A 13,870-nucleotide genomic window follows, 5' to 3' on the forward strand; every position below is an offset into this window, starting at 1 on the left:
AGTCACCTTGTTGACCCACAACATTATTCACTCCGCAGTTGATTTTGTATCACCCAGTCTGTGCATATACATTACTGATCCTGTACTGATCCTGAGTTACCTCCTGGATTATACCCCAGAGCTGCACTCACTATTCTGCTTGTGGAGTCACTGTGTACATAAATTACTGATCTTGAGTTACATCCTGTATTATACTCCAGAGCCGCACTCACTATTCTGCTGGTGCAGCCACTGTGAGCATACATTACATTACTGATCCTGAGTTACATCCTATATAATACCCCTGAGCTGCACTCACTATTCTGCTGGTGCAGTCACTGTGTACATACATTACTGATCCTGAGTTACATCCTGTATTATACCCCAGAGCTGCACTCACTATTCTGCTGGTGCAGTCACTGTGTACATACTTTACTGATCCTGAGTTACATCCTATATAATACCCCAGAGATGCACTCACTATTCTGCTGGTGCAGTCACTGTGTACATACATTACATTACTGATCCTGAGTTACATCCTGTATTATACTCCAGAGCTGCACTCACTATTCTGCTGGTGCAGTCACTGTGTACATAGATTACTTTTCCTGAGTTACATCCTGTATTATACCCCAGAGCTGCACTCACTATTCTGCTGGTGCAGTCACTGTGTACATACATTACTTTTCCTGAGTTACATCCTGTATTATACCCCAGAGCTGCACTCACTATTCTGCTGGTGCAGTCACTGTGTACATACATTACATTACTGATCCTGAGTTACATCCTGTATTATACTCCAGAGCTGCACTCACTATTCTGCTGGTGCAGTCACTGTGTACATAGATTACTTTTCCTGAGTTACATCCTGTATTATACCCCAGAGCTGCACTCACTATTCTGCTGGTGCAGTCACTGTGTACATAGATTACTTTTCCTGAGTTACATCCTGTATTATACCCCAGAGCTGCACTCACTATTCTGCTGGTGCAGTCACTGTGTACATACATTACATTACTGATCCAGAGTTACATCCTGTATTATACTCCAGAGCTGCACTCGCTATTCTGCTGGTGCAGCCACTGTGTACATACACTACTGATCCTGAGTTACATCCTGTATTATACTCCAGAGCAGCACTCACTATTCTGCTTGTGGAGTCACTGTGTACATAAATTACTGATCTTGAGTTACATCCTGTATTATACTCCAGAGCCGCACTCACTATTCTGCTGGTGCAGTCACTGTGTGCATACATTACATTACTGATCCTGAGTTACATCCTATATAATACCCCTGAGCTGCACTCACTATTCTGCTGGTGCAGTCACTGTGTACATACATTACTGATCCTGAGTTACATCCTGTATTATACCCCAGAGCTGCACTCACTATTCTGCTGGTGCAGTCACTGTGTACATACATTACATTACTGATCTTGAGTTACATCCTATATAATACCCCAGAGATGCACTCACTATTCTGCTGGTGCAGTCACTGTGTACATACATTACATTACTGATCCTGAGTTACAGCCTGTATTATACCCCAGAGCTGCACTCACTATTCTGCTGGTGCAGTCACTGTGTACATACATTACATTACTGATCCTGAGTTACATCCTATGTAATACCCCAGAGATGCACTCACTATTCTGCTGGTGCAGTCACTGTGTACATACATTACATTACTGATCCTGAGTTACATCCTTTATTATACTCCAGAGCTGCACTCGCTATTCTGCTGGCGCAGTCACTGTGTACATACATTACTGATCCTGAGTTACATCCTGTATTATACCCCAGAGCTGCACTCACTATTCTGCTGGTGCAGTCACTGTGTACATACATTACATTACTGATCTTGAGTTACATCCTATATAATACCCCAGAGCTGCACTCACTATTCTGCTGGTGCAGTCACTGTGTACATACATTACATTACTGATCCTGAGTTACATCCTATGTAATACCCCAGAGATGCACTCACTATTCTGCTGGTGCAGTCACTGTGTACATACATTACATTACTGATCCTGAGTTACATCCTTTATTATACTCCAGAGCTGCACTCGCTATTCTGCTGGTGCAGTCACTGTGTACATACATTCCTGATCCTGAGTTACATCCTGTATTATACCCCAGAGCTGCACTCACTATTCTGCTGGTGCAGTCACTGTGTACATAGATTACTGATCCTGAGTTACATCCTGTATTATTCTCCAGAGCTACACTCACTATTCTGCTGGTGCAGTCACTGTGTACATACATTACATTACTGATCCTGAGTTACATCCTGTATTATACTCCATAGCTGCACTCACTATTCTGCTGGTTCAATTTTACATTACTGATCCTGAGTTACATCCTGTATTATACCACAGAGCTGCACTCACTATTCTGCTGGTGCAGTCACTGTGTACATACATTACATTACTGATCCTGAGTTACATCCTGTATTATCCTCCAGAGCTGCACTCACTATTCTGCTGGTGCAGTCACTGTGTACATAAATTACTGATCTTGAGTTACATCCTGTATTATACTCCAGAGCCGCACTCACTATTCTGCTGGTGCAGTCACTGTGTACATAAATTACTGATCTTGAGTTACATCCGGTATCATACCCCAGAGCTGCACTCACTATTCTGCTGGTGCAGTCACTGTGTACATACATTACATTACTGATCCTGAGTTACATCCTATATAATACCCCAGAGATGCACTCACTATTCTGTTGGTGCAGTCACTGTGTACATACATTACATTACTGATCCTGAGTTACATTCTGTATTATCCTCCAGAGCTGCACTCACTATTCTGCTGGTGCAGTCACTGTGTACATACATTACATTACTAATCCTGAGTTACATCCTGTATTATACTCCATAGCTGCACTCACTATTCTGCTGGTTCAATTACTGTGTACATATATTAAATTACTGATCCTGAGTTACATCCTGTATTATACCCCAGAGCTGCACTCACTATTCTGCTGGTGGAGTCACTGTGTACATAAATTACTGATCCTGAGTTACATCCTGTATTATACTCCAGAGCTGCACTCACAATTCTGCTGGTGCAGTCACTGTGTACATACAGTCCGGCCGCCCGTTACAAGTGTGGTATGGGACATACAGTATATTTATTGGTTCCTTTGATTTTGTAGTTTCAGTGTAGTGGGATAGTGATTGTCTGCAAGGTCGGCCCTGGTTATAGATTAACAGCAGCCATAGAGGAATATACAGAATAGTCAAAATCATTTTAATTGTCTGATGGATCCTGTGGTGACGCGAGGACGTGACTACAATATTAAACTACAAGTACCCCCGGCTGTCAGGGGGTGGCACGATAATTATAGGGATGGCGTCGTGCACCGCGGGGATAAACCTCTGCACTTCTATAACTGTGCCGTTATACAGCGCGAGTACGGACGAAGCTGCCCCGATCCTCAGTCATCAAATACATTCCATCAAGATCTCTGCACCTGTCAGGGAATAGCAACATCTTATGTACACCAAAAATATCCCCAGAGCTGAGGGTTTGTCACAATTGTATCCAGGCTACAGTCCCTGGTATGGACGCAGTCAGAGATGGACGGACTGGCCAGCGGCTCTCCCGACCTGAGCTTGAAGCTGTTACCATTAGGCGACCACACAAGTAGCGCAAGTCTTTGGTCCTGATAGTTTGTTACTGTGTCAGCGAAGGTACATCTGGAGGAGTGCAGACTGTTCAGCTCATTGAGAACTGGATGAAACTGTAACAAACTACAGCCGTGAGAAGTATTAGGCTGGGATGTGTCTCACGTTGTATTCTCTGCACCTAAATAATCAACTACAGTAATCTTAAACTGCACCACTGACTCATACATGGTGGTGCAATGACAGGAGTGGAAGCACGACTGCCCCAGTTTGCCACAATGTAAGTTAGCATGTCAAAATCCTTCTGGGAAAGAGTCTTGTGGACATATGAGACCAAGATAGAGCTTTTTTGGTAAATCACATCATTCTACTGTTTACCGAAAACGGAATGAGACCTACAAAGAAAAGAACACAGTACCTACAGTCAAATATGGTGGAGGTTCACAGATGTTTTTGGGGTTGTTTTGCTGCCTCTGGCACTGGTGGCCTTGATTGTGTGCAAGGCATCATGAAATCTGAGGATTACCAAAGGATTTTGGGTGGCAATGTAGTGCCCAGTGTCAGAAAACACTGACCTCAAACATAGTTCAAGAAGCCCCCAGAGAAGGATGGAAACAAAGCGCTGGAGAATTCTGAAGTGGCAGCAATTAGTCTGGATCCAAATCCTCTTGATCACCTGTGGAGAGATCTGTTGGGAGAAGACACCTTCACGTATGAGAGACCGGGAGCAATTTACAAAAGAAGAGTCGTCCAAGATCCCAGCTGAGAGGAGTAAGAAGCTTGTGGATAGTTATAGGAAGTCAGTGATCGCAGTTATTTACTCCAAAGGGTGCAACCAAATATTCAGATGAGGGTGCCAACAATTGTGTCTGACCCATTTTGGGGTTTTTGTGTTAAATTGTGTCCACTTTGCTCTTTATTTTCTTTGTTCCAATACACACAATGGAAATATACGTGTATAACAAAATGTGCAACTGCAATAATTTTCTGGGAGAAATACTTTGTTTTCTGGAACAATTTCAAGGGCACCAACACTCTTGGCCATGACTATATATCACCCAACTAACACCCGTCACCTGTAAACACCCGACTATCACCCGTCACATGTATAGAACACGGCGCACACAGATCTCATGCTTCATATGTTCTGGATCTCTGATTTTCTCTATTCAGCAGATTTTCCTGATTATATTCCGCCCTCTGGTGGAGCAGCTGACAAACTGCAGACACAGAAGTAAATTGTGCATGAATATATGACCGGCACTGCTGTCACTGATGTCACTGGACCTGGGCCACCCATCTACACTGGACACGGGAAGAAGGGGGGGGTTAAAAATAATTTATAGGGGCAAGTAGTAAAATGCTATGACAGCACCACATAATGATAGCAATATGAACCCGGAGCAAGGCGACCTGGTAATACCAATTATACAAGGGGTTCACATACTTATGAAAGCAGACACCACTGACGATGCAGACAACTATAATTCGCTCTTTTTAATGAAAATTTCACTTAAAATTTGACAAAGGAATAGCTTGGCATCGCTGAGAGCATTTACTGCAGCATCATATACAATACGACTCGCTCGCTCAGCGCAATCATATAGCACATATCACACCCGCTCGCTCAGCACCACCAAATAAAACATACAATAACACCCTCTCGTTCAGTGCTATCATATTACATTTACAATAACACCCGCTCGCTCAGTGCTATCATATTACATTTACAATAACACCCGCTCGCTCAGCATCAAATACATCATATACAATAACACCCGCTCGCTCAGCACCACCAAATAAAACATACAATAACACCCTCTCGTTCAGTGCTATCATATTACATTTACAATAACACCTGCTCGCTCAGTGCTATCATATTACATTTACAATAACACCCGCTCGCTCAGCATCAAATACATCATATACAATAACACCCGCTCGCTCAGCACCACCAAATAAAATATACAATAACACCTGCTCGTTCAGCGCCATCAAATAATATACAATAACACCCGCTCGCTCAGCGCCATCATATTACATATACAATAACACCCGCTCGCTCAGTGCCATCATACATCATATACAATAACACCCGCTCTCTCAGCGCCATCATATTGCATTTACATTAACACCCGCTCGTTCAGCATCAAATACAATATACAATAACACCCGCTCACTCAGCGCCATCATATTGCATTTACAATAACACCCGCTCGCTCAGCATCAAATACATCATATACAATAACACCCGCTCACTCAGCGCCATCATATAAAATATACAATAACACCCGCTCACTCAGCGCCATCATATTGCATATACAATAACACCCGCTCACTCAGCGCCATCATATTACATTTACAATAACACCCGCTCGCTCAGCATCAAATACATCATATACAATAACACCCGCTCACTCAGCGCCATCATATAAAATATACAATAACACCCGCTCACTCAGCGCCATCATATTGCATATACAATAACACCCGCTCACTCAGCGCCATCATATTGCATATACAATAACACCCGCTCACTCAGCACCATCATATTGCATGTACAATAACACCCGCTCACTCAGCGCCATCATATAAAATATACAATAACACCCACTCACTCAGCGCCATCATATTGCATATACAATAACACCCGCTCGCTCGGTGCCATCATACAGCATATACATTAACACCTGCTCACTCAGCTTCATCATACAGCATATACAATAACACCTGCTCACTCAGCTTCATCATACAGCATATACAATAACACCTGCTCACTCAGCTTCATCATACAGCATATACAATAACACCTGCTCACTCAGCTTCATCATACAGCATATACAATAACACCTGCTCACTCAGCTTCATCATACAGCATATACAATAACACCCGCTCGCTCAGCGCCATCATACAGCATATACAATAATACTTGCTCACTCAGCTCCATCATACGGCATATACAATAATACCCGCTCGCTCAGCGTTCTCGGCGCCTTTGGTTTATTTTTTGTTCTATACAATTTCATTATAAAAATCCACAATGTAACAAAAACATAAATAATGAAGCAGAATCGGGGTCATGTGACTGAGTTCACTGCCGCGGCTGAGTGCGAACAGCGAGATCCCAGATTGTGAGCGAATACTGCGCTGACTGGTAATAAAAGACTCATGTGGGGAGATTTAAAGCAAAGCAGCGAATGCCCCTAAAGTAATAGGCAGATCATAAAGGTCATTGTACTGAATAAAGCATGGGGTCTGCCGTGCCTGGGGGAAGGCTGCGCTGCAAGGCTTCATGGTAGAAAACAGTTTATTGAATCTGGAGGGGGCGCTGTTTCATTGATGTCTATGGCTTTGTAGCCACAAAAGTGGTGAAAAAAAGTACTACAAGTAACAAAGGATCCGACCTTGCTCTGACATTCGGAAAAAGACGCTTTTATAAAAAATATATATTTCTGTTTCATTGACCCGTAAGGCGATGTGCACTTGGAGCTGAAGGAGGTTTTTTCCTCCATGATTCTGCATAAAATTAAATAAAAAGCAAAAACGCGCTCAAATCTCTCCCAATTAATTTCTATTAAAAACTTTGCTGTTCATATGTTCAGTGTTTTCAGCATTAATTTTCCACTTCAGGCTGTGAACAATGCCTGACAGGAGATGATACGGTGCACATCACTTCTGTACAGTGGCTTCTGTTGGAAAAAACGCCAAACTAGACGCTGACCAATCAGAAGGCTGCAAAAAAACTTCTCCAAAACCTTCCCAGAGACAGAGCGATTCCTGCAGCAGATTAGAAATGTTTATCCTCCTGAATAAATCTCCATGTGCACAAGGCTGAAGGGGGCCAGACATGTCGTACAGCAATTTTGATTAGAAGAGACACTTCCCCTTTAAACGGCGTCATGGTATCGAGACCGCTGCAGACGGACGACAATCTGCGAATCCCGCGTGAGCTCAGGAATTGTATCGCAGCATTGAGATACCGAGCGTCTCCCAAAACACCAAATCACTCAAGACTTTACTGATCCAGGAAACCAAAGTCATCAACAGATCAGGGAGAAAGTGCATCTGAGCTGGTCAAGTGTGATACTGTCTGCCGAGCCGTGTATCTAATCCAATTATGGTATATACCATCTACTGAGATGTTTATCTAATCCTATCCTGTGTGATACTGACTGCTGAGCCGTGTATCTAATCCTATCCTGTGTGATACTGTCTGCTGAGCCGTGTATCTAATCTCATCCTGTGTGATACTGACTGCTGAGCCGTGTATCTAATCCTATCCTGTGTGATACTGACTGCTGAGCCGTGTATCTAATCCTATCCTGTGTGATACTGTCTGCTGAGCCATGTATCTAATCTCATCCTGTGTGATACCGTCTGCTGAGCTGTGTATCTAATCCTATCCTGTGCGATACGCACTGCTGAGCTGTGTATCTAATCCCATCCTGTGTAATACTGACTGCTGAGCTGTGTATCTAATCCCATCCTGTGTAATACTGACTGCTGAGCTGTGTATCTAATCCTATACTGTGTGATACTGACTGCTGAGTCGTGTATCTAATCCTATCCTGTGTGATACTGTCTGCTGAGCGGTGTATCTAATCCTATCCTGTGTGATACTGACTGCGTGTCCCACAGAGCACTACATTCCCCATTACTACTACATGGAGGATGATGAGAGTAGGGATCGCTCACTTTTACAATCTATGATCTGTGGCTCTTCAGTTGTTATTGTGACACTACAACTCCCAGCAGTTCCCTATCTGCCTCCATGACCAGCGTAGCGTCAGGTACTGGAGACGAATCCCCCGCTACGTCCATAAAGCCCTTTATCACGGCGGCCTGTCCCTTTAAATGCAAGTGACAAGAGTACAATGTCATTGAGCGGACTGCGCGCAGTCACAGGACCGGCGACGCGGACGGATTTCCGGAGGACGCCGCCACATCCGGTGCAGTATACACCGGAGAAATAGATGTCTAAAGTCGGAGGAGAGAAGTTATAAACTCCAGGGGACCCTGGTGGGATAATATACAAACAGCGCGGTACATGGCGGCCGGAGAATCACGTGAGATGCTGATTGCTTGCGAGTAACATGGCGGACGGACGATGGCTCCGACCCTTTCTGTTGGCAGTGAGTCCTGTAAACATTGAGTCCTGCAAAATGGGGCCGGGCTACACCAGGGAGCCGGCCTGGCTCTGCGCGGGCACCATGACTGGCACTGCCCCCATCCGCACCAGGTTGGACGGGGTCACCCCAGATGGGATGTTCGTCTCCTTCCTGGGCGGCTGCGGCTCTACGCCGTTGGTCTTTTGCAGCGTGCCCCGGTTGGTTGGCACAGCCGTGCTGTAGTAGTTGCCGTTGGTCGGCGCCATGTAGCTGGGCAATGACTGGCTGGACATGCTGGGAGTGGGGGTAGTAACTCTGCCGTTGACATAGGGGGGTCTATAGCCGATGTTGCTCCCAGTAGCAGTGTTGATGGACGTGGTGTCAGAGGGCGATTTGGGTGGGTAAGGCTTGTGACCATGGTGGCTGCCCATAGAGGATAAGGTGCCGTTTTTGTATGCCAGGCTGGAGTCATTGCCCTTAGGCCAGGGGAGAGTCTTCGGAGCTGGGGCGTCCTCCCTGCAAATAATAAAATAGATGAGAGCTGACGAATGTAACCTCATATCTGCCAGCTGTCTGCTTAGCTTTCGCTGGTTATTAAAAATAGGGAGAAGCCCACATCGTTTTTTTCATGTCCCCCTTTTTAGTAACCAGTAAAGGCTTAGCAGACAACTGTGAGCTTTTATTAATGGGCCGTTAACCTCCATGAATAGTGGCCCCTTCCCAGAATAATAACAACAGCTACAGCTGTCTGATTTCCCTCAGCTGGTTAGTAAAAATAAGGAGACCCAAAGCCATTTTTTTCATTTATTTGTTAAATACCAGTACAGAAAACTACACACACAAAGCACTGACTACATATCTCACTGACATCCTTCTATCTATATATCTATTCTCTTCTGACATTTCACACTGTGAATTTTCTGTACTTGGCTGATGAAATGTCGGGTTTCCTATGAGGCGTAAAAATCGGACGGCACAAGCATGGTCCGTGTGCCTTTTTCTCACACCCATTGACGAGTCTCCGCCGTTTTCCCTCGACCAACGACATGCTGCAATTTTCCCTCACCTCAATTCCAGGTCAGGAAAAACTCGCAGATGAGCACGGCCTCATTGAACAACATTCGAGCGAGTGCAGTGCGATTTTATTCTCACATTGCATTCACCGATTTTATACACAGATGTGAGCGAGGCCTAAGGAGTCTCCTCAACTATATTGTCATATGCTGCAGAGGCTCCACTCCTTCACTGACAAGCAGGCAAACTGCCCTGAAGTAACCACGGTGCAAAGACCGGGGAAGAGTGACCGAGCATGTGTGTCCTCCAGCACTCGTCTCATTAGGTGGAGGGGACTGAGTGTGTGTGTCCTCCAGCACTCGTCTCATTAGGTGGAGGGGACCAAGTGTGTGTGTCCTCCAGCACTCGTCTCATTAGGTGGAGGGGACTGAGCGTGTGTGTCCTCCAGCACTCGTCTCATTATGTGGAGGGGACCAAGTGTGTGTATCCTCCAGCACTCGTCTCATTATGTGGAGGGGACTGAGCATGTGTGTCCTCCAGCACTCGTCTCATTAGGTGGAGGGAACTGAGCGTGTGTGTCCTCCAGCACTCGTCTCATTAGGTGGAGGGGACTGAGTGTGTGTGTCCTCCAGCACTCGTCTCATTAGGTGGAGGGGACCAAGTGTGTGTGTCCTCCAGCACTCGTCTCATTAGGTGGAGGGGACTGAGCGTGTGTGTCCTCCAGCACTCGTCTCATTATGTGGAGGGGACCAAGTGTGTGTATCCTCCAGCACTCGTCTCATTATGTGGAGGGGACTGAGCATGTGTGTCCTCCAGCACTCGTCTCATTAGGTGGCGGGGACTGAGCTTGTGTATCCTCCAGCACTCGGCTTATTAGGTGGAGGGAACTGAGCGTGTGTGTCCTCCAGCACTCGTATCATTAGGTGGAGGGGACTGAGTGTGTGTATCCTCCAGCACTCGGCTCATAAGGTGGAGGGGATTGAGTGTGTGTGTCCTCCAGCACTCGGCTCATTAGGTGGACGTGAATGAGCGTGTGTCCTCCAGCACTCGGCTCATTAGGTGGCGGGGACTGAGCGTGTGTATCCTCCAGCACTCGGCTTATTAGGTGGAGGGAACTGAGCATGTGTGTCCTCCAGCACTCGTCTCATTAGGTGGAGGGGACTGAGTGTGTGAGTCCTCCAGCTCTCGGCTCATTAGGTGGAGGGGACCGAGTGTATGTGTCCTCCAGCACTTGGCTCATTAGGTGGACGTGAATGAGCGTGTATGTCCTCCAGCACTCGGCTCATTAGGTGGAGGGGACTGAGTGTGTGTTTCCTCCTGCATTCGGCTCATTAGGTGGAGGGAACTGAGCGTGTGTGTCCTCCAGCACTCGTATCATTAGGTGGAGGGGACTGAGTGTGTGTATCCTCCAGCACTCGGCTCATAAGGTGGAGGGGATTGAGTGTGTGTGTCCTCCAGCACTCGGCTCATTAGGTGGACGTGAATGAGCGTGTGTCCTCCAGCACTCGGCTCATTAGGTGGCGGGGACTGAGCGTGTGTATCCTCCAGCACTCGGCTTATTAGGTGGAGGGAACTGAGCGTGTGTGTCCTCCAGCACTCGTCTCATTAGGTGGAGGGGACTGAGTGTGTGAGTCCTCCAGCTCTCGGCTCATTAGGTGGAGGGGACCGAGTGTGTGTGTCCTCCAGCACTTGGCTCATTAGGTGGACGTGAATGAGCGTGTGTGTCCTCCAGCACTCGGCTCATTAGGTGGAGGGGACTGAGTGTGTGTTTCCTCCTGCATTCGGCTCATTAGGTGGAGGGAACTGAGCGTGTGTGTCCTCCAACACTCTCCAACACTCGGCTCATTAGGTGGAGGTGACTGAGTGTGTGTGTCCTCCAGCACTTAGCTCATTAGGTGGACGAGAATGAGCATGTGTGTCCTCCAGCTCTCGGCTCATAAGGTGGAGGGGACTGAGTGTGTCCTGCACTTGGTTCATTAGGTGGTGGTGACTAAGCATGTGTGTCTTCCAGCACTAATCTCATTAGGTGGAGGGGACTGAGCATGTTTCCTCCAGAACTTCGCTCATTAGGTTGAGGGGACAGAGTGTGTGTGTCCTCCAGCACTCGGCTAATTAGGTGGAGGTCACTGAGCGTGTGTGTCCTCCAGTACTCCGCTCATAAGGTGGAGGGGACTGAGCATGTGTGTCCTTCAGCTCTCGTCTCATAAGGTGGAGGGGACTGAGCGTGTGTCCTCTTGTACTCAGCTCATTAGGTGGAGGGGACTGAGTGTGTGTGTCCTGCACTTGACCTACAATGATGCTGAGATGGCAGCTCCTTACTTTATGTCGTTCTCTGTTTCTTCTTGTACGGATCTCTTCCCTCGACGGTACAGGTAAATCAAAACAGTCACCAGAATTGCCAGGCAGCAGAGTCCGACGATTGAGCCCACGACTGCGCCAACAATCATTGCCGTCCTGGAAACTGCGGGTAATAACATTAATAGTAATGGCCTGTATCAGCATCTGAGATGATACAATTCTCCGGGGGCGGTAATGGTTCCCCACAGCCGCACTTACTAGACTTCACCTCCATGGTGATGCTGCACTCGGACACTCCGGCCGTGTTTCGGGACGTGCACACATAAATCCCGGTGTTGTCTGCTGTGAGATTGGTCAAGGTTAATGTTCCCTTCACAGCATCTGCAAACACAGACATCATATATTAGATAACAACACTACAAAAATCACATCATGAGAGCGCTCAGAGCAGCACAGAGTATTTTAGCAGAGATACTGAGAGAGACAGTAACAGAACATAGCTACAGTTAGGTCCATATATATTTGGACAGAGACAACATTTTTCTAATTTTGGTTATAGACATTACCACAATGAATTTTAAACAAAACAATTCAGATGCAGTTGAAGTTCAGACTTTCAGCTTTCATTTGAGGGTATCCACATTAAAATTGGATGAAGGGTTTAGGAGTTTCAGCTCCTTAACATGTGCCACCCCATTTTTAAAGGGACTAAAAGTAATTGGACAGATTAAATAATTGTAAATAAAATGTTCATTTCTAGTACTTGGTTGAAAATCCTTTGTTGGCAATGACTGCCTGAAGTCTTGAACTCATGGACATCACCAGACGCTGTGTTTCCTCTTTTTTTTTTTGATGCTCGGGCAGGCCATCACTGCGGTGGTTTTCAGTTGCTGTTTGTTTGTGGGCCTTTCTGTCTGAAGTTTAGTCTTTAACAAGTGAAATGCTGCTCAATTGGGTTGAGATCAGGTGACTGACTTGGCCATTCAAGAATATTCCTCTTCGTTGCTTTAATAAACTCCTGGGTTGCTTTGGCTTTGTGTTTTGGGTCATTGTCCATCTGTAGTATGAAACGACAACCAATCAGTTTGGCTGCATTTGGCTGGATCTGAGCACACAGTATGGTGGCTCTGAATACCTCAGAATTCATTCGGCTGCTTCTGTCCTGTGTCACATCATCAATAACCACTAGTGACCCAGTGCCACTGGCAGCCATGCATGCCCAAGCCATCACACTGCCTCCGCCGGGTTTTACAGATGATTTGGTATGCTTTGGATCATGAGCTGTACCACGCCTTCACCAAACTTTTCTCTTTCCATCATTCTCGTAGAGGTTGATCTTGGTTTCATCTGTCCAAAGAATGTTCTTCCAGAACTGTGCTGGCTTTTTTAGATGTTTTTTAGCCTTTTTGTTCTTGATGTTTATGAGTGGCTTGCACCGTGCAGTGAACCCTCTGTATTTCTTTCATGCAGTCTTCTCTTTATGGTAGATTTGGATATTGATACGCCTACCTCCTGGAGAGTGTTGTTCACTTGGTTGGCTGTTGTGAGGGGGTTTCTCTTCACCATGGAAATTATTCTGCTATCATCCTCCACTGTTGTCTTCTGTGGGCGCCCAGGTCTTTTTGCATTGATGAGTTCACCAGTGCTTTCTTTCTTTCTCAGGATGTACCAAACTGTAGATTGTGCCACTCCTAATATTGTAGCAATTTCTCGGATGGGTTTTTTCTGTTTTCGCAGCTTAAGGATGGCTTGTTTCACCTGCATGTAGAGCTGCTTTGACCGCATGTTTACTTCACAGCAAAACCTTCCAAATGCAAGCACCACATCTCA

The 13,870-nt window shown here is 46.0% G+C and overlaps 1 protein-coding gene across 2 annotated transcripts in view; it reads right to left on the minus strand.

Moving 5' to 3' along the window:
* Positions 1–5,101: 5,101 nt before the first annotated feature.
* The window catches only part of ESAM (endothelial cell adhesion molecule), a 68,528-nt gene continuing 59,759 nt past the window's right edge, over positions 5,102–13,870 (minus strand). For both annotated transcript variants that reach the window (XM_077249514.1, XM_077249513.1), the window contains exons 5-7: positions 12,299–12,421; positions 12,062–12,203; positions 5,102–9,244 (exon numbers count right to left, since the gene is read on the minus strand). In XM_077249514.1, coding sequence (XP_077105629.1) covers positions 8,794–9,244; positions 12,062–12,203; positions 12,299–12,421 — 716 coding nt within the window. In that variant the 3' untranslated portion in view covers positions 5,102–8,793. The remainder of the gene's footprint in view (positions 9,245–12,061; positions 12,204–12,298; positions 12,422–13,870) is intronic.

Source organism: Ranitomeya variabilis, chromosome 4 (genome assembly GCF_051348905.1).
Source record: "Ranitomeya variabilis isolate aRanVar5 chromosome 4, aRanVar5.hap1, whole genome shotgun sequence".
Classification (NCBI taxonomy): Eukaryota; Metazoa; Chordata; class Amphibia; order Anura; family Dendrobatidae; genus Ranitomeya; species Ranitomeya variabilis.